Here is a 24,254-nt window from a genome sequence, read left to right on the forward strand (position 1 = left end):
GCCCTGAGGAGTAGGGATGGAGCTGTGACAGGAAAGACCCCGGGGACCCCTTACTCACGTGTTCAGGGTCCCCAGCTCCCTTCTCCTTAGACCTCACTGGGTGAGTACAGTCTAATAAGCACTGATGTAGGAGAATGCAGTAGTATCATTTAAATATTTAAGAGCTCTTCTGTAATTTATTGATTTTATCAGCCTTATCTATTTGGTCAGTGCCAAAGTATACTCTTAGAAGTTGAATATTCCTTATCCACCAGAACCCCAATTACTTCTGGGAAGGCATAAACCTTCCCCTTAGTTAGTATTTCCTCATGATGAATTAGCACGAGATAGAACTCATATTCAAAGAGTCAACTCTGTGATGAGGTAGAGAAGTATTTGTAATTTACTGTTAGAAGATGATCAGTACCCAGTTATTCTTATGAAAGCAAATCATGTCCCAATGTCTTTCTTGACATACATTCATACATATTAGTTTGGTTCAGTTGTTTTACATATTCTTTAAAAGGATTCCTTTACTCTCATTTTTTTAAAGTGCATGCAAACATGTTCCTAGCGCTGTTTGGTTTTTGTTCTGTTTTGTTTTTAGGAAACAGGCACAGAAACCTCTATTCAGATTTACCTTCTATAGGAATATTATCATCAGTAATAACTCACACCTGAACAGTAGTTACCACGTGCTGGGCCCTACTCTAAAGCTTTCTGTATATTTATTTAACTTCACTCAGCCAGCCCTGGTGGTCTAGTGGTTAAGATTCAGCACTCTAACTGCCACGGCCCGGGTTTGTTTCCTGGTCAGGGAACCACACCCACCATCTGTCAGTTGTCGTACTGTGACAGCTGTGTGTTGCTGTGATGCTGAAAGCTATGTCACCGGTATTTCAAATACCAGCAGGGTCACCTGTGGTGGACAGGTTTCAGCTGAGCTGACAGACTAAGAAGAAGGACCTGCCCACCCACTTCCAAAAAAAATGGCCATGAAAACTCTATGAATAGCAGTGGAGCATTGTCTGATGTAGCGCTGGAAGGGGAGAGGGTGGCAGAAAAGACCAGGCAGGGCCCCTGCAGAACACAAGTCCTTGGGAGTCAGATTGACTCAGTGACACTAACAACAACAAATTTAATTTCCATGACCCTGTGCGGTGCTGCTATTGTCTCCATTTCACATAGGAAGAAACTGAGGCAGAGAAAGGTTACTGTCTTATTCAAGATGACATAGTGAGTGGCAGTTCAGGGATTCCAGCCTACACAGCCTGGCAGTAACCGCTGCGCCAGACCCCTGTCACGGGCACTGGGCTGTTGCTTTCTGGGGGCATTCTGGCTGGTTTGTGTTAGGCTTGTAGTTCTTTGTGAGGTCGTCTCTGCAGATTTGTACAGCGAGAAGTGAGAAACACTTAGATGGACTGCACCAATCAAAGACAGCAGAGCGGCCCTGACAAATTGGGCGTGCACCAGACGTGGCTAATCAAAGAATAAAACACGTTGTGCTTCTGGAGATGAGGCACGTGGTATTACAAGCACGAGACAGAAAGTGTTGGTTATTTGGTGGAATAGCTAAGTGAAACCCCAGCCCATGGTAACCAACACAAAAGAAGCTTCAGCCTGAGGTCAGCTGTAGGAGGGCAGTGGGTTTCGGTTCGTCCCTCTGCCTACATCAGTGGTGGGGAACCACCAGGGTTCACATCTCGAGTCTGGGCTTGGAAGTCACGTGTTTACCACCGCGTTCTTGGGGTTCGCCGGCATCTGCTGCTGCAGAGATGTGTGAGGAGAAGCGTGGCACTGAGAAGTCGTCGTGTCCCAGACAGATGGGTAGATCCAATGTGCACCCTTTTGTGGTTCTTGTTGGAATTGTGAAAGTTTGGTGTGAAAGTCTTCATCCTTGATAAATTTGTTCAGGAGTTGACTAACTTTTCTGTAAAGGACAGAGTTGAGGCTTTACAGGCATACACTCGCTGTCATGACTACTCAACTCTGCCACGGAGCACAGAATCGGCCGTGGGTGATACTAAACGAGCGGACGTGGCCGCGTACCAACAGAGCTGTACTCGTGGACCCCGAAATTTGAATTTCATATAATTTTCATGTGTCACCAAATTTTGTTTTTCTTTTAAAATTTTTGAACATTTTTAAAAAATGCAAAAACCATTCTTAGCTTTCGGGTCATACGAAAACAGGCAGTGGGCCAGTAAAGTGATTCTTCTGACAGGCCTTTGTTGCTCCTGTTTTGTAAGAATGGGATTCTGGGCCGGTGAGAGTCATTCGGGACACCTGTAGTCTTCACACTGTCTACTCTTCAAATTCCTTCTGGATATTTTGAAACCGCATGTGTGATAGAATCTTATAGTCGACGCATATCACATGTTTGTGGGGAGTGAGGGACTGTCAACAACTCATAGGCCATGTTCCAAGAATCTACCCGTTACACAGAAGAGGTCTGACCACCTCCAGTTTGGGGATTTTCCTTTGAGAAAGGGAAGGGGAGCCCCCGTGAGAGGGGCTGCACTCGCTGTGTAAAGGTTTTGTTTGTATTCTCATGGGATCGTTAATTTTAAAACTGTTTCCATGTGTCGCCTTAATTCTCCTTTTCCGTCTGCAGCCGTGGCCTCTCGTGGGCACTAACCCCCCGTGTTTCTTGTTTCAGCTATTTGTACAAGAATGAGATCCAGTCAATTGACAGGCAAGCCTTTAAGGGACTCTCCTCCCTAGAGCAACTGTAAGTGTCCCTGTCCTCCGTATTCAGGGTCTCGGGTGTCACCTGCCCTCTGCCTCTCATAGGGAAAGCGGACTAAGTGGCTGTTTGCACGATGCATGTCTGTACTAAGTGGGGCGTAGGGAGCATGTGCATGCAGGTGGAAGAGCCGTCACTGACTGGTCATTCGTCTGTCTGTCGGCTCCCTCCATCCAGTAGGAGACATTTATTGGCTTCCGCTGTACGCCAGACCATGTGCCCCGCATTCGTGACGCAGAGAACAGTGAGGCCGAGTGGCTCCTGTCCCCACGGAGCTCCCAGTTCAAAGGAGAGACAGGCTTGCAGACAGATTTGAGCACGAAAGGTCTTTCGGGGAGAAGAATCCAGGGCAGTGCAGGGCGAGGAGACGGTTCCCATTGTACTGTTTCCTGTTTGTGAATCTGCACTCGTGCAGTTTACTTTCTTCATTCATGATGTCATTATTTTGGAGAAAATCAACTGTTTTCCATGTGCTTCTAGTTAGCGTATGTGACATGTTTCTTTGGCGACATATGATGTCCTACTTTGCTATGAAGTCAGAGTGTTAATTTTTAAGTAGAATTCTTGGTAAAAGCAGTTTTTTCTGGTTTGTTTGCTTGGCCAGTTCACCTTTCAGTCAATGAGCTGAAGCAATTCCTGAGGAGCTTCAAGTTGTCACATAGTTTTACTTACATGGATGGAAAGCAGCTGTTTCCCGTAACGCAGCATGACATCCTTCTGCTACAACTGTTGATGTGTTTTCATGTTTTGTTGGTTGTCTGGGCACAGAAATACCTCCAGAGACCTTACGGCAGAGCTGGGGAGAGTGTTCACCCGAAACCCAGTGCTTTGGAAGCAAACCCAGTGCTTTGGAAGCACACCCAGTGCTCGTGTTTCTAAATAAGTGTTTATTTATTCAAGTTTGAGCTGCTTTCCTGAGCTGATGGTTCATGGCATAGAGTGTATTGGGGAGAAGTTATATCTAAAAGCTTGTATAGTCCCTGCTTTAGAGAGAAGGAAAAAAACGGATTTCAGACCATTATGTTTTCCAGAAACACATGGAAAATCTGGAAAACATCCAGATGGAGGGAGAGTTTACAAGGGAACAAGTTCTTGCATCCGACACGCTTTTAATGGCACGAGGGCGATAAGGTAATCGTAGCAGACAGCTGTAAAATCCTGGCTGTGGTTTACACACGCTGAAAAGATGAGAACTAGGTGCTGCTCATCGAGCTTTATGAGGGGGCAGGTTGAGCGATTTTTAAGGAAGAAAGAGGTGAAGTCCAGGGGGAAACGAGGAGGGCAGAGGAATGGCATGTATGGAACACCGAGTAGAATTTTCTGACTTAGCATTCTGATGATTGTGGGGGTGCATCCTGGGTCAGGCTGTCTTCAGAACCCAGGATTGGTGGTTGGGGTCTCTGCTGCTGGGACTCCTCCTGCACTCGGGTAACATCATTGGGTTGCTGAGGGGGGTGAGGACACAGTTAGGACCAGGTCCCCACCCTCCAGGAGGGCACTGCATAGGGAGATGAGTGTGTCCCCCGAGAACTCAGGCGGATGCTGTCCCTGACGTGTGTGCACAGTCTGTAGGTCTCCACTAACTCCATCCCCGTCCCGTGGAGGCCCCTCCAGACCCAACCGCTGAAGAGGTGGGCTTTCCCAGCCAGAGGGGAGACTGGAAGGGCCGAGCCCTCTGGAGCCTGGTGGCTGAGTGGGAAGGCTTTGAGGCCTGCCAGTGTCTGCTGAGCCTCTCAGATAAAAGATAAACTGAGGCATCTAGAGGTTTTAAGAGTTTACTTGAGCAAAAATTGATTTGAGTTGGGCAGCGCTGACCCATGAGTGGTCAGGAGCCTCCCTGACGGGATCGGGGAGACCGAGAGAGAAGGTGCTGGAGCCAGAGAGGGAATCGCTGGTCGTCTGCAGCACACGCCTGGTTGGCCATGTGATGGATTGTCCTTGGGTTTCCATGTTGTAACCTTGAGGCATTTCCAGGCTCAGCTCTGGGCTTGCTGACGTGGGCGCCAGGGCATTGGAGCCCCTCAGTATCGTGGTTTCTGTGTTTGATTAATTTAACATGGGCTCCGTGGGAGGCCGTGGTCCTGTGTCAGCGAACGTGCGTGGCCAGAGTCAGAATGTGGATTAGAATTGGGGCCTCACTTCCCATCTTTGGTCTGTGGCTTCCTCCACTGTGGGATGGGTGGCTGGCACCCCCGGCTGCCCGGAGCCGCAGCTGTTCCAGGAGCCCGTGAACCCCTGATGGTTAGTTTTCTTGGCACCATTTAAGCAGGCTGCCTGCGTCCTGCCTGGGCGGCCTCTTTCCTGGCCAACCTGCGCTGTGGCTGCTGCGTGTAGATTTTTAAACAAACTCTAAATCGGGACTGGCATGTCATGCCTCTTCTTCCTCATCCGCTTCGCCCAGGACTCCTGCCCTGCCTGCCTGCCCTGCTGAGCGAGTCTGCTCTCTGCGTCTGTGTCCTCGGTGGGCCCAGTCCCCAGGCTGCTCCTGGGTGGCTGTTGGAGCTTCTTGTTTGCTTCTGTCTCCTTTGGGCACTGTCCTGTGGCCGCCATCGATTGGGCATTTCCTTCTTTTCCTGCTTCAGTTCACCCTGCTCTCATAGTTTCCACTCGTGGATGGACGGCACTGGGCACAGACCTGTCCCCTCCAGGCGACGGGAGAGGGGGTGGCAGAGGGTGAGGCAGCTCTGAGCTCGGTGGGGAGGCCTGAGCTCTGCCGGCTCACAGCCCACCCCTACACCCTTCTCAGACTTGGGGTCACTCTGTGGTCTTGGTGAGCTGCCCAGGGACAGAGCTGCATACGGACAGGCCAGGGGTGCAGGCAGTAGAAGTTTAGTGACCTTGAAGTTACAGTAATCTCAAACGTTAGTGAAAGTGTCTAACTGATGAGGGGCGAGTTTTGAGAAAGCTCTCTTTGATGTGGGTTTTTGAGACCTGTAACCCTGGTGCTGTGACTGTCACTCCCGGGGGTCCCGCCTCTCACGGAGAAGCCAACGTTAGAAATGCATGCCTGTTGGGGTGGGTGCGTGAGTGGAGACCCCTCTTCTGCTGTGTGGATGGGGGGCTCGCTCACCTACACCCCAGTTAGGAGGTGACAAAGAGTGTTTTAGGTAAGGGACAGCCCACCAATTTTCAAGTGAGAAAAGCAGTATTCAGGAAAATTAGAAGAAATTAGTCATGCCAAAAATGTGTAAATTATGGGAAGCAAGGAGACGTCTTAAATGGAAAGAAGCATAATCTCCAGGTGGTCTGCACTAAGGGACGTTTGAGGAAGTGCGTTAGCTCCCTTAGTCCAGGGCGATTTTTCTTTCATTATTTCTGTAGTTGTTGTTTCTGTAGGTGACAACATGCTCAACATCAAGTTAAAGTGGAAATTGATCCCCCTCCTAACTTCGTTTATAAGTTAAAAGATTTGAATGAAGGTATTCACATATCTATGTGCCATAATTAAGATCATGTTGATTTTTTTTCTAGAAAGGCCCATATATTTTGAAAGTGAATCAGCAGGTGGAGCTGTCGTGGTTTTTCCCTCCGGGTGTGAAGGAAAGGCCCACGCTGTGTCTGACCCACAGTTGTCGTTGTCCAGCCAATTCTATGAAAATCTGGGCCCAAGATAGAGTTGTGTTTAATCTTCCTGTTCGATCACTTCGTCTGTTTTCCACACAGTGTAGGACATCTGGAGAGTTATCTGTTGACGTTGAATTTGAAATGACTTAGAAAAGAAACTTTCGAGCAGAAAATCTAAACCTGTAAAAAAAGTAATTAAAATCATTAAATTTTTTTTTTTTTTTTTTTTTTTACTTCTTTAGATACCTGCATTTTAATCAGATAGAAACTTTGGACCCAGAGTCGTTTCAGCATTTGCCAAAGCTCGAAAGGCTGTAAGTTGACCTTCTGTCTTCACTTGTGGGTTGTGGAGCCCTGGGCTCTGCCCATTTGCTGTAACTGAATTCTGGTCGCTATCTGTTCACACACCTGCAAACTGCCTCAGCAGGAAATCTGTGCTCCTCATCTAACAAGTCAGAAGCAGGACTTAGAATTTCTTCTTTTTGGGGAATGGTGATAAAATAGAAAAAAATTTCTAGTTCTTTTCTGGACTAATAACTTTGTTCTCAGGTTCATTTGTATTAAGTCAATGCAATCACTGAGATAGTTTCTTAAAAGCTGATTTAATTGATGGCTTACACTCTTCTATGCATCTAAGAAGTATTTTTAAAAGTTACTTTGTTGTCTTGTCTCTTTCAACAGATTTTTGCATAACAACCGAATTACACATTTGGTTCCAGGAACATTTAATCACTTGGAGTCCATGAAAAGATTGTGAGTATGGGCCCTTCTGTGCTGTCTGTCCAGCAAAGCCTAGCTTCTCCATTCGTGCCCCTTTCTGTTGGGTCCTGTGAAGTGTGTGTTGTGATCAGAATGCACAATAGCAAAGAGTTCTACAGCTGGGGGGTGATGGGAAGCATCAGAATGTAAAACCGAGATTTGAGGAGATCCAGGGAACGTGGCAGTGGGATCATCCTTTAATAGGCGAGGAAGACATTTCTAAGAATCAACTTTAAATTCTTCAAATTAATTTTTAATTCTGTGGTGTGTATTTACTACTGGAAATAAAATCAGTCTAGACAGAATCTCTGTGCTGTATTCCTTTTATTTAGGCACCCATGTAACTGAACATGTTAAGTAGACTGAAGTGTACCCATTTTTAGGTCTCCAAAACTAATGTTGCCTTGTAATGGGTGCTTTCTTATAAGGGAATTAAAGCATTTCAGTATTGATGGAGGAAGTCATTGGACATCTTTTTTGTGTTTTCCTTTGTGGTCTTGAAAGCCATTGTTTTTTAGTTTCTATCACTGACTGCGTACGATGAACTAGATGAGAAAGAAACAGAAAACTTATATTAAGAAGCCAGACCCAGAGTGGCCTTTTGTCTGTTTCATCTCTTCAGTGAAATAAAGTGAAATAAGACATAGACTTTCCTCACTGTTCATGATTTGTTTCTTTGGGGTAAAGCAATCACCAGCCGACTAAAACCTCATTCCAGGGGAAGGACGTGATCAGTGCTTCCATATTTGATGGATAAGAGAGAGTAGCAGAGAAATTGCCAGGATCACCAAGATGAGCTCAGGGCAGGCAGGCGGGGCTGCTGCGTCCTGATGAACACGCTGACGGCTTTTTGACAAAGGCCGATCCTTCGACCTCAGCACCTCCTTTCTGCCTGCTATTTGCTCCCTTGACTTTGCTCATTCTGTGAAACCCTGGATTTCAGGCCCCACTTAATTGCGCTCTTGTCACCCAGATGCCAGAGCAGGCCTGTGGAGTTGGGGGCCTTCCTTCTCTTGGTCTGCTCGGCCTTGGGAGGGCTGGCCAGGGTCACGTAGCTAATCTCCCTTCCTGTGGCTTCACCCCCTGAACCCTGAACCCTGTGGCCCGTCTTGAGCTTCAGGGGGCTGTCGGGTCACAGGGAGCTGGGCACGTGCTGGGTCCACCTCTGCCAGGTGCACCCTCATCTGAGAAGTCAAGGTGCAGTGGGGGTGTGTCACGACTGCCTTCAGCCCAGTAGATTCCCCCTGTAGGTGCTCATCAGAGAAATGACTGTTCAGGCAAGGGTTCAGTGCTGCCTCCCCTCCTCTCCGAGCGGCCTCCTGGAGAAACACGGGTGGGAGGTGTGACATCACAGCCCGTCTCCCCTGGGTGAGCTCTGGGCCTGCAGAGTGTGAACTTAGTGACCCACCGCCTGCCGAGGTCACTGGGTACCCTGCTCTGGGCTCCCAGTGCGTCTCTCTGTAGATGGACGTGGCACCTGTCTCTGCTGGTCTGATGGCAACTCTTCAGGCCCATCTGCCAGCACTTGTCATGCGTGATGCCAACATCCCTATACCTGTCTGTGCTCCTCTTCCTGTCACCATTACTCCCTCCTTTTGTGCTTTGTGCAGACTCCGCCCCCTTCCTCGGGGAAGGAGATCCTGCTTGTCACGCTTCTTGAGACGTGGGTCTCCTGCTTCACAGGACACTTTCCTCGGAGACTTTGAGAATGACTTTATCCTCTGAGATCTGTGCCCTGTGAGCTGGCGTCAGACCAGACCCAGCCCCAAGTGGCAGGGCTACCGTCCTCCTCTCCCTTATGGGGTAGTTAGGGTTAAGTGAGATGCACACCATCTTTTATTTGTGCTGTTTGGGTTTTTTCCTACTCTTGGCTTTCTCTTTCTGTCCACATGTGCATCTCTGCTTGGTTCTCCCTGTTGGGCAGGACTGGGGCTGATGCCATCGTCTGCAGCGTGATCTCATCTGCTGCCCTGATCCCGGCCGGCCCTGCTGTCCTGTGTCTATTCAGGTCTGTCTGGAACAGGTGCCATCTGCTGTTCTCGAGTCTCACTGGCTACTGCTTCCTTCTCAAGGCGACTGGACTCGAACGCGCTTCACTGCGACTGTGAAATCCTGTGGCTGGCGGATCTGCTGAAAACCTACGCCAAGTCGGGCAACGCGCAGGCAGCAGCAACCTGTGAACATCCTAGACGCATTCAGGGGCGGTCAGTGGCCACGATCACCCCAGAGGAGCTGGACTGTGGTGAGTGAGCCCCGGGGCCCCCAGATGGGGGGTGGAACCCCCAGGCACCTGGGCCCTGCCCCCTGTGTTGGTGTGCCAGAGGGCCCGGGACGTACACTAGCTGAGTCTCAAAAATCAAGTCCTGGGGGGACCTGACAAGGACCCATCCTTGCAAAACTCTCCTCTGTTGTGTCTATAAGAAACTAATTATTTGGTAATAAACTTGGGTTTTAGTTTCAGGTTCCCCTGCAAAAACTAGCATAATGAAGCACATTGCCACTCGCTGTCCCTCATTTTGTTTCTCAAGGCTGTCGCTGCCTGACCACAGGGCTCCTTGGGGGAGCTGGCAGCTGGGATGGGGTGACTCCTGGGGGAGGGCACAGGTGGCTGGTGGGGTGCTGGCAGCGTTCTGCATGCTGATCTGGGCGGTGGCCACACAAGGCATCCGTGGCTCGAGTTCGTCCAGCAGAGTGCATCTGTGTGCTGACTGGATGGATGCCTGAGCAAAATAGCACAAGAAAAGGGCAGAATCAAATCAGGTCCTAGGGCAGAATCTGCCTTGTCAACGCCTATGGAGTTACTCAGCTTTTTCTTTTCTTTTAATTTGAGGACTTTTTTGGGGGTGCTACAGTTAGTTTCTTAAAAGCATCATTATTCTGTTGTAAATATTAAAAACAAGCTTAATGAAAATTAGTACATTTCATAAGCAGCCCGGCAACCACAGCACCGCACCCGTCAACGTTTGGGCTCCTCCATAAAGTGCCCTTTGTGAACGTGTTTCCCATCTGTGGTGGCTTGCTTCAACAGGCTGGGTGTCCAGAGGAGCCCTGGCCGCACGTTCCCGCCCGGCCCTCGGCTGTGTCCGGACCTCCGTCAGGAGCCGTGCGCACGGGCGCAGTGGGGCTGGGTTGGGCTCGCTGTGTGCACCGGGCTGACAAGGCGCTATCCTCAAGATTCACTTACTGGGACAAAGGCCAGAGGCCATGGATGAGTGTGCTCCCACTGGCCTCCGATGGCTGACCCTGCCGGGCACGGCGGAGTCGTTTTCCCTGGCCCCTCCCAGGTCTCCTCCTCTTTCTGGCGTTGGCCTCAGGGATTGCTCACAGATGTCCTTGGGTGTGAGTCCCGGCCACCCTCCTGCCCCCGCCAGCTCCAGCTTCAGCAGCAGGGCCCCAGCTCGGGAGCGGCGCCTCCACTGTTTAGTCCAGCGCCACAGCCGCCAGGCAGTGGCTGCGCCTCGAGGACATGCGTCCTGCCCCGACCATCCTGGGCGATCTCAGTTGCTGACCTGCCACCTGGGGTCACCAGGGGCTGGCAGGTCCCTCCTCCAGCTACTTCACCACCTGGTCGGCTCTGTCTGACCAGAGCACGTGGAGAAGCAAACTTTCCCAAAGTCCCCCAAATTCAATGCTCGGGGCGACAGATGGAAAGTGGGTGGAGGCTCCTTAAAATGTGGCTGAGGGTGCGCTGGGAGAGCCTCGAGGAGGCCAGTGGGTGGTTCTGGAGCTGTGGGGGAGGGGGAATCGAGGGGCGGCAGTGTCGGGGGTGGGGGCTCCTGCCGTGGGCTGTGGAGCACCACGAAGATGGGAGGCAGCAGTTCAGGATCAGGGCCAGTTGACGTGCGCGGGCGGCGAGTTTGCAGAATCTCTTTGACGACTGAGCGGTGATAACGATGCCGACCACATCTGTACCCGTGAGATGTCAGATACCGTACACACACACACACGTTTGTGTATGTGAGTTCGCTTTTTTCCCTCTGTAATTCTCTCAGCAAATGTACATGCTAGGTAGATGAATACATTGAGGCTTCAAGAGGTCAAGTTGCTTCTCGAAAAGTCCCATAGTTAGTAAGTGAGGACTCAGAGAATAGTTGTCACGCCCAGCATCTCTCAGCTGCCGGGGGCTCTGTGGACGGAGTTAAGTGGAAGGCCTGGTGTGTAGAAGGGACGCCCGCTGGTCACCGGGAGCTGTGGGTGGTGGGGAGGACCAGAGTGTGAGACACCTGGCACTTAGGAGGTGCGAGGAGGCAGCTCCTCTGTCCCCAGGGTTGTGGGCGAGGAGACGCATACGCAGGAGGACGAAGGACGAAGGGCAGCTCTGCTGCCCTGCCTGGTACAGCTTCTGCTCTCAGCACTGCTTTCGCTAAGAAGTATTCTTTTCTGTTCTTTTATTCATTAAAAACCGTTATTCACGGAGTGTCCAGTCGCACAGGTGTCATGCTTCCTTGTAGGGTGAGCAGACCACTGAGGTCATCACCTGATGCTTGTCTGAGACCACCTCAGTGTCAGTGTCCTCAGTTCTCAGCGGGGTTTGGTTTGGTTTACTGGATGGTTTAACCAGCAAGGTCTCTGTGTCCTTATTGGCACAGAAAGGCCCCGGATCACGTCCGAGCCCCAGGACGCAGACGTCACCTCGGGGAACACAGTGTTCTTCACCTGCAGAGCCGAAGGCAACCCCAAACCCGAGATCATCTGGCTCCGAAACAAGTAAGTTGGGTGTTGGGCAGGTACCATCGGGGCGTCTGGTGCCGTGACTCTCACGGTCTGTCCGGTGCTCTGTCTGCTGGCTGGCCCACCCCCACCCCTTCCAAACCCCACTTTGACTCTTTCTTCCTCTTCGACGGAGGAAAAGGTATAAAGGAGAAAACATTTTTTCTGCGTCTCTCCTGCTTTGCAGTAGCAGGGGGCCAGGGAGACGTCTCGGCTGTCCCAGGCCTCCGTGAGACGCGTCCCAGTCCTGTCCTGTGAAGGGTGCAGCACCTTCTCCCAGTCGGCCTGCGGGGGTTAGCAGTAAAGGGGCAGCGTGTCACCCCTTGCCCACGGTTAGGAATGGAAGGAAACTCGGTTCTTCTCTCCCCGCCCACTCTCTCTGGTCAGAAGCTGTGGGGTCTGGTCAGTGGAGGCTTTGCACCTGGAGCCTTGGGGCCAGTCCTCACCAGATGGGGGGCTCGTCCCTGCTGGGGACAGCGTCTGCAAAGCAACCCCGTCAAGTGAACACAGTGTGCTTAGCTCCCGTGTGGAGCAGGTTGGTCTCCTGAAACAAAGGCCCCCCTCCTTCCACAACCAAAAGGTGTGGGGAGCAGAGCGTAGGTCAGACCTGTGGTCAGTTGGCTCAATGTGGCCCTGGGGTCAGACCCCTGAGGGTCATGTGGTAAATGCAGCACTTTGAAGCTTACATTTTGAACCGAATCTTTGGAAAGAAATCCTCAACGTGAGACCACCTTGTCATCACTTCCCATGTTTATTTGTGCAAGGACTCTGACATGCACTCATTTATGAGCAGAATGCTCGCTGTGGATCTTGGCTCTCAGCGTTTCCTCTTAGAGCTTGCTGGCCATGTTTAGTCATGATGGAGTAAGGAGGACATCTCCGGAGATCAGAGCCCAGACACTGACTGAGTCATCGTCCCTTCCAGACCTGGGCCAGACTCCCAGCAGAAATGGGGTTGGCTCTTGAATCAAGCAGTGTTTGCAGAAAATCGAATAGGGGAACAGCGAGCTTGGCGGATTTTCAGGTGCAGAAGCTTGTGAAGATACGGAGGTTTGTGCTGGGCCTGGATTTGTTGTCATGGCTGAGCTGACGTTGGACTTGGACCCAGCACTGTGTGGGGGAGTGTTAGATGCTGTCCCAGTCTTGAGATCCCTCGTTACCTTGAATAGCTCTGAAGGTGATGAGATTGAAGCTCCAGAGGATAACCCTGGAGGACTTCTGAAATGTTACGAGGTGTGCACTTAAAGGGCAGAGAAGCATAAACTTGCTTCAGGCCCTTGACAACTATGTATTCCAAATGATCCAGTTGATAGTAAAAGTCGAGTGGCAGAGCCAGTCATGGCAGAGGCACAGCCAAGCTCCCAGGCCTGATGTCTAGTGCGGGGCTGTGCCCTCTGCCTGCCAGAATCTGAGGGCCAGCTGCCTCAGCCCCACCCAAGGGGCTGCCCCCGCCAACGGCCCGCCCCAGCTGTTGGCTCAGTGTTTGCAGGGGGGAACTGGGCCATACCAGTGTGAGTCACTCGTGGGCATGAGGTGATGGTTGCCTCCATCCAGACCCCCTGCGGATGAGAGGCAGGTCTTGGAAGGGGGTCTTTTGCTTTTGGAGGATGGTGCCGCTGGGGGAAGTGGGGTGGGACAGGTGGGGGTTGTTCCCCCCACAGGCCTGTAGACTGGGCACTCCCTTAGGTGTCTGAGTGATGTCACTTGGGAAATACCCTCAAACAAGGATGATTTGTTCTGTCGGCACATGTAATCTTTTGCTTTTAGTAACATAAATGTTTCTACCCTGTTATCTTGAATTAATTTGCCAGAAACAAAGGAAAGTGTTTCCTTTGAATTTTTTCCACTGTGCTCATTTTTTCCCTTTGGAATGGAGACGGCTTTAAAACTTTTATAGATTGAACATGTAAATAGTAAAAGTAAATATTTGAATTAATTAGAAACTCAAATACGTAGGCGCATTTCCCAGAAATGCCACTTAAGTCAGAGGCCTTAGGAAAGAGAAGTTTCCTGAGGAGGCCGGGCACGCCCTCTGCGGTCCGGGTGCGGGGAGCGCTCCCCACTGGGATGCAGGCCTTCCGCTGGGGTTGGGTGTTTCCTTGTGCTTTAAGAATTTGAGCGACCAGATTTATGTCTTTACAGTAACGAGCTGAGCATGAAGACAGATTCCCGCCTAAACTTGTTGGACGACGGAACCCTAATGATCCAGAACACGCAGGAGACAGACCAGGGGATTTACCAGTGCATGGCAAAAAACGTGGCCGGGGAGGTGAAAACGCAGGAAGTGACCCTCAGGTACTTCGGGTCTCCAGGTACGTGGAGAGCATCTCACACCAGGCTCCTTCCAGAACGGTCCTTCTTCATGGTCCACTTCCTCCCTTTCCTGCTCAGTAAACACGGACGAAGGCTGATGTCTCAAGGGGAAGCTCCAGTGGCAGGGTCGGTCCACAAGAGAATCAGGCGATTCCTGACTGGTGCTCCAGTCCACGGTCACCCCCTCATCCAGGACGGCCACTCAGAGTGGACAGCTGAGGCCGGTCCAGTGGTCCTGTGGGTGCAGCCGTCAGAGGGGAGGGCAGGAGCGGCGTGCCTCTCCACTCACCCCCGTCTGAAGGGGCTTCTACCAGCTGTTGCCACTTGGCAGTGGGGTCTCTATTGTGCTGAGCGCTCTGGTTATTTAAAAAGAAGCCATGGGCCTGGCCCGGTGGTGCAGCGGTTAAGTGCGCACGTTCTGCTTTGGTGGCCTGGGGTTCACGGGTCCAGATCCCGGGTGCAGACATGGCACCACTTGGCAAGCCATGCTGTGGTGGGCGTCCCACATATAAAGTAGAGGAAGATGGGCACGGATGTTAGCTCAGGGCCAGTCTTCCTCAGCAAAAAAGAGGAGGCTTGACAGCAGATGTTAGCTCAGAGCTAATCTTCCTCAAAAAAAAAAAAGGCCAAAAATATGGATTTTTATGCAAAATTCTCACATCTAAGTTCCCATGTCTAAAATTCCCACATCTGGTCTAAAAAGACTGTCTGAAGCAGAGGAATCACAGCTGTGGCCTGGAATCGGTCTGAGTTCCACCTGGTTGCAAACCCTGCTCTTGCTGACGTGTTTCAGGCTACGAACGAGCTTTGGCCAGAACAGGAACTGGCTGTTGGAGGAGTCGAGTAGAGTGGTCTGAGCCACCATGGCTGCTGGAAACAGCACGGCCGCTGTGGCGCCTCCAGGGGTCCATGCTGTCCCTCTCCTTGGGTGGGCCAGCAGAGTCCATTTCTTACCCAGGACACGTTGCACCTGTCACTGCCTCTGAAGCCTTCCTCCCTGCCCTCGGCATCGTCCGTCAGTCACTCTGGGTCAGTGTACCCTGGCGGTTTATATTTCAGGCTGTTACAATACAATACCTGTCGGACGGCAATATAAGTGGTTTGTCTGTATTTCCTCATTGAGATTCTTGCTCCTTAAAATCTGGTCTCGTCTTTGTATTTCATAAAGCCAAATTTAAAATCACAGGTTCTGCAGATGCCGTCAAGGCAGCCTTTGACTTCGGTGTTTTTCTCCCTGTGAACAGCTTCACAGTCTCTCCTTTCACTTTCTGCTAAAAACGCTAATGTTGAATGTCATTTCTGTGTTTCCTATATCATTACTTAGATGTTTGATGAATAGGGCTTGAACATGGGCAGACGTAAAAAAATGTGGGAAAGTCTCTCCTGTCTCTTTCCTTCATCCACTGAATTCCTGTCTCCACTCCCACTTCGCAGAATTACTAATAGGAGTTTCTCCTTCATCCTTCTGGAAAGGTCATCAGCATCGGCAAGGCCTGTGATTTTCTTACTTTCCACATCTTGGAGGGCTTTCATTTCCGTACATGAGGCTCTTCTTACTCTGTTCCTTTTTACAGTTGCAAAGAATTCTGTCATCTAGATGTGACATAATCTGTTTAGCTCCCTTTTGGAGTACATTTAGATTTTTTCCACATTGTTATCCCAGGTCCATATGACTTTATGCAAAACCCCTTGTGCCAGAAGTTGTTTGAAATTCAGAAATTTGGGGAATTTTTTCAAAAGGGCCATGTGGTGCCTAATCCATTATGCTGACCTACACGTCCTGTAACGAATACGTCAGTATCCTCCAGCCAACTGTGTGGCTGATCACAGGAGGTGGAATCAATGAAGACTCTAAGTAGCCTCATGCCAGACAGACACAGTCTGTGAACAAATAAGTTACAAAAAATATATTTTGTTTTTGGAGCTTTTTGGATTCCAGAATTGTAGGTAAGGGTGTCAGCACAGAAGTGAAAAAACCTTTTATTTGTAGATGTGTTGCTTTACATGCTTGTAAAAATATCTATGGCATATGTTCCTGGCTGGGCAATTTTTGGGTAAAATGGATGAATTTTAGTTTTGGTGAACGTGGCCATGTTACCTTGCAGGTGGGCAGCTTACACCCCACTACCAACCTGAGAGAGGTCTGTATCCCCACAAGCTCACCTGCAAAACACATTAGTATGTGTCTGGATTGTTTTTTTTCTAGATTTACAGTTGAAAAATATTAGTGTAGTTTTAATTTGAATTTTTCTTTTTGTGAGGGAAATTGGTTTTTTTATATGTTCTAAATACACTTTAAAAACAGTGTCTCATACCAGTAAGGACTATTAACAAGGGTTAATAAGGTTGACATAACGTATTTAAATAAACAAAAGCAAGAATTCTCTGGAGAGTTCTGTCCACGGCTCTTACCCTTCAGTCAGAGTTGCTGGCCACTCGACCTAAGGCAGTGACCACTCTCACTGTGTCCGCATTTCTTTAAAAAAGAGAGAAGGCTAGAAAGTACGTGTTCACTTGTTGTTCTGCTTAGATTAGAGGTCAACAGATGGATGAGTGAATGGAAATACAAACATTCAAGCAAATGCCTGTCGCTAAATTGAAGGAGATTAACTCAGAATCTGTGTTTCGTTGTGACAGCTCGACCCGCTTTTGTAATCCAGCCGCAGAACACGGAGGTGCTCGTGGGGGAGAGCGTCACCCTGGAGTGCAGCGCCACAGGCCACCCCGTGCCACGGATCACCTGGACAAAAGGGGACCAGACGCCCGTGCCTGAGGACCCTCGAGTGAGGGTCACGCCTTCGGGCGGCCTGTACATACAGAACGTGGCGCAGGAGGACAGCGGGGAGTACGCCTGCACCGCGTCCAACAGCATCGGGAGCATCCACGCCACAGCTTTCATCATCGTCCAGGGTGAGAACAGTGCTCTGTGGGCAGACCCCTTCTCCCCTCGTGGCGCTCTCGTGTACCCAGAATCACGAGGCCTCTCCAGGCACCTTGCACCTGGCGCCTGCCCCACCCTGGTCCTCCTTGCCTCTCAGCTGGCTTTACTTTTACTGGATGCACTTACCACCATCTGACACCTTTCCTGAGACTTGGTGACGGGTTTATTTCTGAATGCAAGCATCAGGAGGACAAAGCGCTTCGTTTTTTGGCTGTGTTATCCATAGCACCGAGGTGCCTGGTGCCCAATATCTGTTGAATGCACAAGTGTGTGCTTGCAGGTGTGTACATGTGTTAGTAAGTCTTGCACACACCTTGGAATTTCCCTAGGATCAATTTTTGGACATAGGAGGCTAAGAGTATGTATACTTTTAAGACTTAGTGCTGTGCATTTCCAAATTTCTTAATTGACTCTGTAATGAGTTTACTGATTTCTAAATAAATTAAAGTGGGACATTTTTGGGGGAAGCTCTGAGACAATGCAGAAGTGCAACATACAGAGAAATTTGTTCTTTCCTCACTCCTCTCTTCACCAACTCTTTCTGCCTCCAATGGAGGCTGCTTCACTCCCAGTCTGGGAGTCCAGCCCTGGGCCTCTGCACACGTAACTGCCCAGCAGGTCACTTTGTGTTCACGTTTTTGCTGTGGTTGTTACTTTTATAAAACTGGGATCATATAAAATATCCTGTAGCTTATTTTTTTCACCCAATAACAATAAAATAAGTTCTGTTGCTGTACACAGTTGCACCAGATGACATTCTTTAACCATTTGCGGATATTAATTTAGGCTGAGAGTGAGATGAGTCTCTGTAAGTCACTGGCAGCTACCACCGCAGCTGGAATGAACCCCGTGCGCTGCAGCTGGCAGTGTGGTTGGGTGAACAGCTCCCGCCCGCTTCTGCCCTGGGATGCCGAGCCACACCCAACACGGGATGTTCTTCTGTCACTCAGAAGCGTCTCCTAGACACATCTCCTAGATGCCCTGCTCTCGGATCCTGCCCCAAACAGCAGGGTGTCCTCTTAGAACCCCGACATTCTGTCCTTACTAACGGGACGCACCTCCTCTGGGGAAGGAGCATGGCAGTGCTGTCTGTGTTGCCCTTTTACCCAATGCTGTCTTTTAAATGTCGTGTTCCCAATGTTTTCCTTCCGGAAGCTCTTCCTCAGTTCACTGTGACCCCTCAGGACAGAGCTGTCATTGAGGGTCAGACGGTTGACTTCCAGTGCGAGGCAAAGGGCTACCCACAGCCGGTCATCGCCTGGACGAAAGGAGGTAAGAGGCGCCCCTGGGGTCCCAGCCCCGTTGCCCTGGCCCCTCCCTGGGGAGACAGACTCAGGAAACAAGTCTGGCTGCCCCTCGTCCAGGCAAACCCCAAATCCTCTGGACGGGCGGAGCAATGGCGGAACCTGACACGACCCTGGCACAGGGAGGGACAGAGGTGTCTGCGTGTCCTGGTCACGGCCAGCGTGGCGGGACACGCAGAGATCCGTTCTTATTGAAGGGGCTTGGGTGTGGCTTTCTGAGGCCTGGCTCCTCCCAGGTAGTCTCTGTGTCTTGCCTTTAATGTACACTTAATTAGCATCTTGAATGAAATGTAATAATATGTGGGATAGAACTTTCTGGAAACCATCAGTGGAAGATATTTTTTAAACTTTTGCTGTCCTTTAATTCCCCAATTTCTCATGTCATTTCTTCATCCAGTGTTGTGACTGTTGGTCACGTTAATCCTCTGGGTCTAATCCCAGCTGTCTTCTCCAACTGGCAAACCACCGGCCACATGACTGATGAGGGCACAGCCTGTTCCCCTGGGGTGATAGCAGCCTGGCTGGGCAGGTTGGGGTGAGGGCAGGTGCCCACGCTGGGGGACCTCAGATTCTGTCCTAGAGTAGAGACAGGGTGACCTTGAGAACCTGAGAGTGATCCCTGCCTTGAACCAAAGGGCAGCTCCACCCCTCGTCCCCTGGGGGCCCTTTCCAGGGACTCTGGGTGGAGTCGGGTGGATGCACCAGTGCCCTGGGCCTGCCTCTCCTAGGCAGGAGGGCTCCTCCCCAAGAGGAGTGTGTTAGGACCTCACTTGGAGTGTGGTTTGCCTTTAGGTAGCCATAGTCCCCCCATCCTCTTCCCAGCTCTGTCCTTTCATGCCCGGGACCCCAGTGTGAGCCCCTGCCATCCTGGCCCTGCTCATGTAGCTCTTGTCCGTCTGTCTCGCCCCGTTCTGGGGAGTTCCCTGGGGGCAGGACCGTGTTCTGTTGATCCCTGGACTGGCACACCCCACAGGCATGTCACCACGTCTGCAGCTGCAGGAGCATTTGCTGACTGGAGTCAGGCCGGGTTATGCTGGGCCCTGACCGGAGCAGAGACCGTCCTTTCCTTTTCTCAGATGAAGTTCAGCAGATCCCGTGTTTTCCCTGCCCTCCTCTGCCTGGCGCCCGTGTGTCCGTGTGACTGACCGGTGCCTCTGTGCCTTTCAGGGAGCCAGCTGTCGGTAGACAGGCGGCATCTGGTCCTGTCGTCCGGGACACTCCGGATCTCGGGCGTGGCCCTCCATGACCAGGGCCAGTACGAATGCCAGGCCGTCAACATCATCGGCTCCCAGAGGGTGGTGGCCCACCTGACGGTACAGCCCAGAGGTAGGTGGACAGCGGTCCTCGCTGGTGGGTTTGTCGCTTTGTGTGGACGGCTGGGGGAGAGACGGGCTTTCCACAGTGTTCACGGGACTGTCGCTGCCCAGAGCTTGCTCCCCCTCGGTGACAGCTGTCCTTGTGCTGTCCTCCCGGGGGTTTGCGTCGTGGCTGCTCAGATCCCTTCCACTTTCCCTGTGAGAACCCTTACTTGTTTGGATGATGCTCACATGGAGCTCTGATCAGGCCGACTCCTCAGAGGACAGTCGATCGTTTCCACTGGCTCCATGGTGCCGATTTGGAGGGCTGTTCTTCATGGCCTTTTCCAGAAGTTGCTGAAGCAGCACCTGGTCTGACCGTGAGCAGACCCGTGGCCATGTCCTGGAGGCGCGACCCTTTTCCTGTTTGCCCTCCTGGCATTCGTTCCCCTGCCTTTTGTCCTCTCAGGTGCCCCCTGCCTGTTCCCTCCACCCAGAAGGACTGGGGCAGCACCAGGCTGAGGGCCGAGGCCTGTGCAGGGTCCCTCCCGCGAGGGCTGGGGCTGGGGAGAGGCTGCCCTCGGTGTTTGTTGTCACTGGCTTGACGGGCTCTGAGTTTGTGGGTTTGTCCTTCTAGTTCCTGCCTGGGCAGGACCCTGAGTGGCCTGCTGGGGGACAGTGTGCGGGAGGGTCCCCAAAACCCCGCCCCTGCTGGCCAGGTCCCCACTCTCCACGTGAGAAGCTCTTCTCTCAAGCACGTGTTTCCGTCCCCAACTGTTGCCCTCTCTTGGGTCCTGTACGTCCCTGCCTCTCTCCTGGGCAGTCATGGGGTCACTGGACTCGGCAGCTCAGGCCCCTGCCAGGCAGCAGAGGCTGGCGGCAGAGCCCTGGGTGGGCAGCGGGCAGCCCGGCCCCCAGTTCCTTCCGTGCCTTCACTCTGCACAGACACAGCTGGGAGGGAGGCAGAGACGGCCTGGCCGCGCCCCAGGTCTGCCCCGATGGAGGCCAAGGAGGCCACTGCCCTTGGAAAGCTTTTTGGTATGAATTACGAGTTTTCCACCTTTGTCAGCTGGGTGTCCCTTGCCTTCCAGTCACCCCGGTGTTTGCCAGCATTCCGAGCGACATGACGGTGGAGGTGGGCAGCAACGTGCAGCTCCCGTGCAGCTCCCAGGGGGAGCCGGAGCCCGCCATCACCTGGAACAAGGTAGCAGGCCTGATGTGGGAAGGGTGGGTCGCCGGGGCGCTGCCACCTGCTCGCTCTTCTGCAGACTTTTATAGCAGAAGTGAACGTCCAGGTTGTAAGCCTTGGGTGAAAACACGCTTAGGGCATCCTTTCTAACAAAAACGAAGTGGGACCAACAAACTCCAGCCCCTCTTCACGTCCTTCTCGGCGACAGAAGCAAAGGAAACCCTCTTCTTAGATCCTCTGTCCCATAATCAGCGGACAAGGTTTTTTGTTGTTACTTTAACAAGTGGAACCCACACGCCAAGGAAAGCAGCTTCTCCTTCATCTTATTCCTACTGCTACTTCTGTTCTGTTTTGCTCCAGGATGGGGTTCAGGTGACAGAAAGTGGGAAATTTCATATCAGCCCTGAGGGATTCTTGACCATCCATGACGTTGGGACCGCGGACGCAGGCCGCTATGAATGCGTGGCCCGGAACACCATTGGGCAGGCCTCGGTCAGCATGGTGCTCAGCGTCAACGGTAAGACGGCACACGGCACCTCACCTTCCTCCGGCACAGACATCCCACCTGCGTGGGCTCAAAGGCCGCAGAAGGAAAGCACACAGGCCCCCGGTGCAAGTCCAGCCTCATTAGTTCAGGAGTTTTAGGATTTTTAGAAGACAGTTCGATGCTCATTTGCAGGACAGGACATGGGGCCCGGAGGGGCACGGCCGGCTGCCTGGCATCGCACACTCAGTGGTGGCTGGGCCAGGCGGGCCCTCTGAGCCGCTTCTTCCTGCTGCTCTGAGACCACAAGCCCCTGTGCTCGGTTCTCTTGGAGGAGCTTTCCTGGCTGTTGCTTTGGTGGTTGGTTTAGTGGTCACCCGACCCATCCCACCCATCCAGGCAGTGTGTAATTACAGCCACCATTTGGCAAAAGTACAGCTGCGATGATTGCTTCAAGGGCGTCTGTGCTCCTGCCTCTGCTTTCTCTCTTTTGGGTGTGGCATGCGTATCCTGGGGTGAAATAGGTTCTGAGGGGCTTCAGTATAAACCTCCAGATAATCACGCGCAGTCTCCTCCCCAGGTCCAGTCGGCAGCCCTTCAGCCACGCTGACCCCGCCTTTGAGTCGGCCCTGCACATCACACGCAGTGTCACGGGGCAGAATAACATTGCTATAACAGGAATTAGTTATATGTGAAATTTAAACATTGTCTCCCACCCCTAATCCCACCGCCAAGAAATAACCACTCGTAAGATTTTAGTGAATTTCTTCTGCTTTTTTTTTTTTAAAGATACATAGATAAGTGTTTTCGGATTATTTTTCTGTAATTATTGCTTAGAGAAAAACAAGTTCAATTTAAATCATAGATAAGGAAGCATTAGAATCTCAAAATTATATAAAATTGTCTGCTTAATTTGTGTAACACTTGGCATAAAAATATTAAGTTCCAAAAATTAGTGAGTTGGGGCTCTGTTTAAGATACACAAAAATAGGGCTCTGCCTAGAGAAACTGCTTTTCAGCTGTTTGAACCATAAGTGTATAAATATCTCAGATACGCAGAGTAGGCCGGGCAGCTCACCAACTCTCTGCCTCTGTTGTGGGCAGCGAGTTGGATTAGCGGAGGGGAAAGACGGCCTGCCCAGGGCTCTCTGCTCAGGGCGGACTGTCTGTCCATTGCAGAGACGTCTGAGAGTGCCTCTCAGGCTCTGCTTGGGGCCCTAGGGATCCCGCTGTGAGTGAGACCGCTGAGGCCCTCGGCCTCAGTGCTGAGGTGCTGGGGGGCACGTGGATAAGCAAATGAGTAGTTCGGCTTGAATGGTGAGCTCTCTGCAAAGCAGGAGAGAGGGAGAGGTGCAGGGTCCTCAGACGGGCGGGCAGGGGAGACCGCCCCGATCTGTAAATTCTGAGAGGCAGAGACTGGGACCGGAGCCATCTGACCCAGGAGAACAGCGGATGATGCCCGAGGTCAGGATGAGCCGAGTGCCTGGTGCTGGGAGAGGAATGCGGGGGAGACGGGCGGCCGCAGGGGCCTTGTCGGGTGTGCCATGGAGTAGGATTTTGTTCCAGATGTAATGGGGAGCTGCTGGACAGTTCCAAGCAGGGGAGTGCTGTAAGCAGTCTGCGCCTCTGAAAGGTGACTTTGTTGTGCTAAAGGTCTGCATGGGTGAGGTGTGGAGAGGAGGAGAGAGGAGGTGCTGGTTCTCCCCCAGTCGCCTGGGTGATATGGGCGCCATTTACTGAGAGTTCAGAGATGATCAAGGTGGAAGTCAGACCAGGGAAGAGACGCATCAGTTGCTCTGTTAGCAGAAGATAAGGCTGAAAAGCCTCTGGAGGTGTGAGTCTGGAGCTCAGAGGAGAGATCAGGGCTGGTCCCATCACTGAAAATATTAAAGCTGTGGGAAGAGATGAACTCGCCTAGGGGGAGCCTTAGATAGACAGCCGGCTGGTCACCATGCCCTGGCTGCACCAGCAGGCAGAGAACGGGCAGGAAAAAGATACCCCAAAATGGACCAAGGACGAGCCAGCGTCAGGAAGCAAGAAGGACAAGTAGTCAAACTCTGTGCACCTGTTGGTCAAAAGAAGAGATAGAATGAGCCTGAGACTGGAAAGGAGTCCTTGTGAGGCAGGAAGAAATCAGGAGGGAGTAGATCCCAGGCGGGAGGGAGTTGATCCAGTCAGGAGGGAGTAGATCTTGGAGCAAGTCAAGGAAACATTTCAATAAGGGCATTTTCAACCATGTCAAGTTCTGCAGAAAGGTTGAGCCTGAAGAAATAAATCCCCATTGGGCTTATTAACCAGTGTTTTGTGATGACCTGGCAGGAGCCATTTTAAAAGATAAAGATAAAAATTTGGTTTGAGTATTTTATTTAGCAAACTGTAAGTGCTGGGAAATATTAAGTGAAAAAGAAGTGAGAGGAAGGAGCTTGAGACAGAGCAGTAGCTTCAGGGATTACAGCTTCAGTCTCGTGTGCTGTGTGCGTTGTGTTCATGTGTGTGCATGCACATGTGTATGTGTGCCTATGTGCGTGCGCGTGTGCATGTATATGTGTGTGCTTTGTGTGTGCTGCGGACATATGCATGCATGTGTGCACATGTGTATGTGTGTACTTTGTATGTGTGTGCACGCATTGTGTGTGCATGTGTATGTGTGCTGGTATGCCTGTGAGCCTGTGTCTGTGTGTGTGCATTTGTATGTGTGCCTTTGTGTATGTGTGTGCTTTGTGTGGATGTGTGCCTATGTGTAGGTGCGCATACATGCATCATGTGTGCATGTGCATGTATGTGTGCTTTGTGTGTGTGCATGCATTGTGCATGCATGTGTATGTGTGCTAGTGTGCCTGTGAGCCTGTTCTGTGTGTTTGCATGTGTTTGTGTGCCTGTGTGTATGTGTGTGCTTTGTGTGCATTATGTGTGCATCCATACACTACGTGTGCATGTATGTGTTCAGGTGTATATATGTGTGCTTTGTGT

At 51.4% G+C, this 24,254-nt stretch overlaps 1 protein-coding gene across 6 annotated transcripts in view; it reads left to right on the forward strand.

Moving 5' to 3' along the window:
- PXDN (peroxidasin) overlaps nucleotides 1-24,254 on the forward strand; it is an 87,807-nt gene that overhangs the window by 41,283 nt on the left and 22,270 nt on the right. For 4 of the 6 annotated variants that reach the window (XM_070571855.1, XM_070571853.1, XM_070571857.1 and 1 more), the window contains exons 4-14: nucleotides 2,639-2,710; nucleotides 6,532-6,603; nucleotides 6,971-7,042; nucleotides 9,121-9,290; nucleotides 11,638-11,755; nucleotides 13,901-14,070; nucleotides 16,709-16,981; nucleotides 18,168-18,284; nucleotides 19,484-19,642; nucleotides 20,703-20,815; nucleotides 21,161-21,317. In XM_070571855.1, the coding sequence (XP_070427956.1) occupies nucleotides 2,639-2,710; nucleotides 6,532-6,603; nucleotides 6,971-7,042; nucleotides 9,121-9,290; nucleotides 11,638-11,755; nucleotides 13,901-14,070; nucleotides 16,709-16,981; nucleotides 18,168-18,284; nucleotides 19,484-19,642; nucleotides 20,703-20,815; nucleotides 21,161-21,317 (1,493 nt within the window). The remainder of the gene's footprint in view (nucleotides 1-2,638; nucleotides 2,711-6,531; nucleotides 6,604-6,970; nucleotides 7,043-9,120; nucleotides 9,291-11,637; nucleotides 11,756-13,900; nucleotides 14,071-16,708; nucleotides 16,982-18,167; nucleotides 18,285-19,483; nucleotides 19,643-20,702; nucleotides 20,816-21,160; nucleotides 21,318-24,254) is intronic. The other 2 variants (XM_070571854.1, XM_070571858.1) reach the window with 1 other exon arrangement.

The sequence above is a fragment of the Equus przewalskii genome, chromosome 14 (genome assembly GCF_037783145.1).
Source record: "Equus przewalskii isolate Varuska chromosome 14, EquPr2, whole genome shotgun sequence".
Lineage (NCBI taxonomy): Eukaryota > Metazoa > Chordata > Mammalia > Perissodactyla > Equidae > Equus > Equus przewalskii.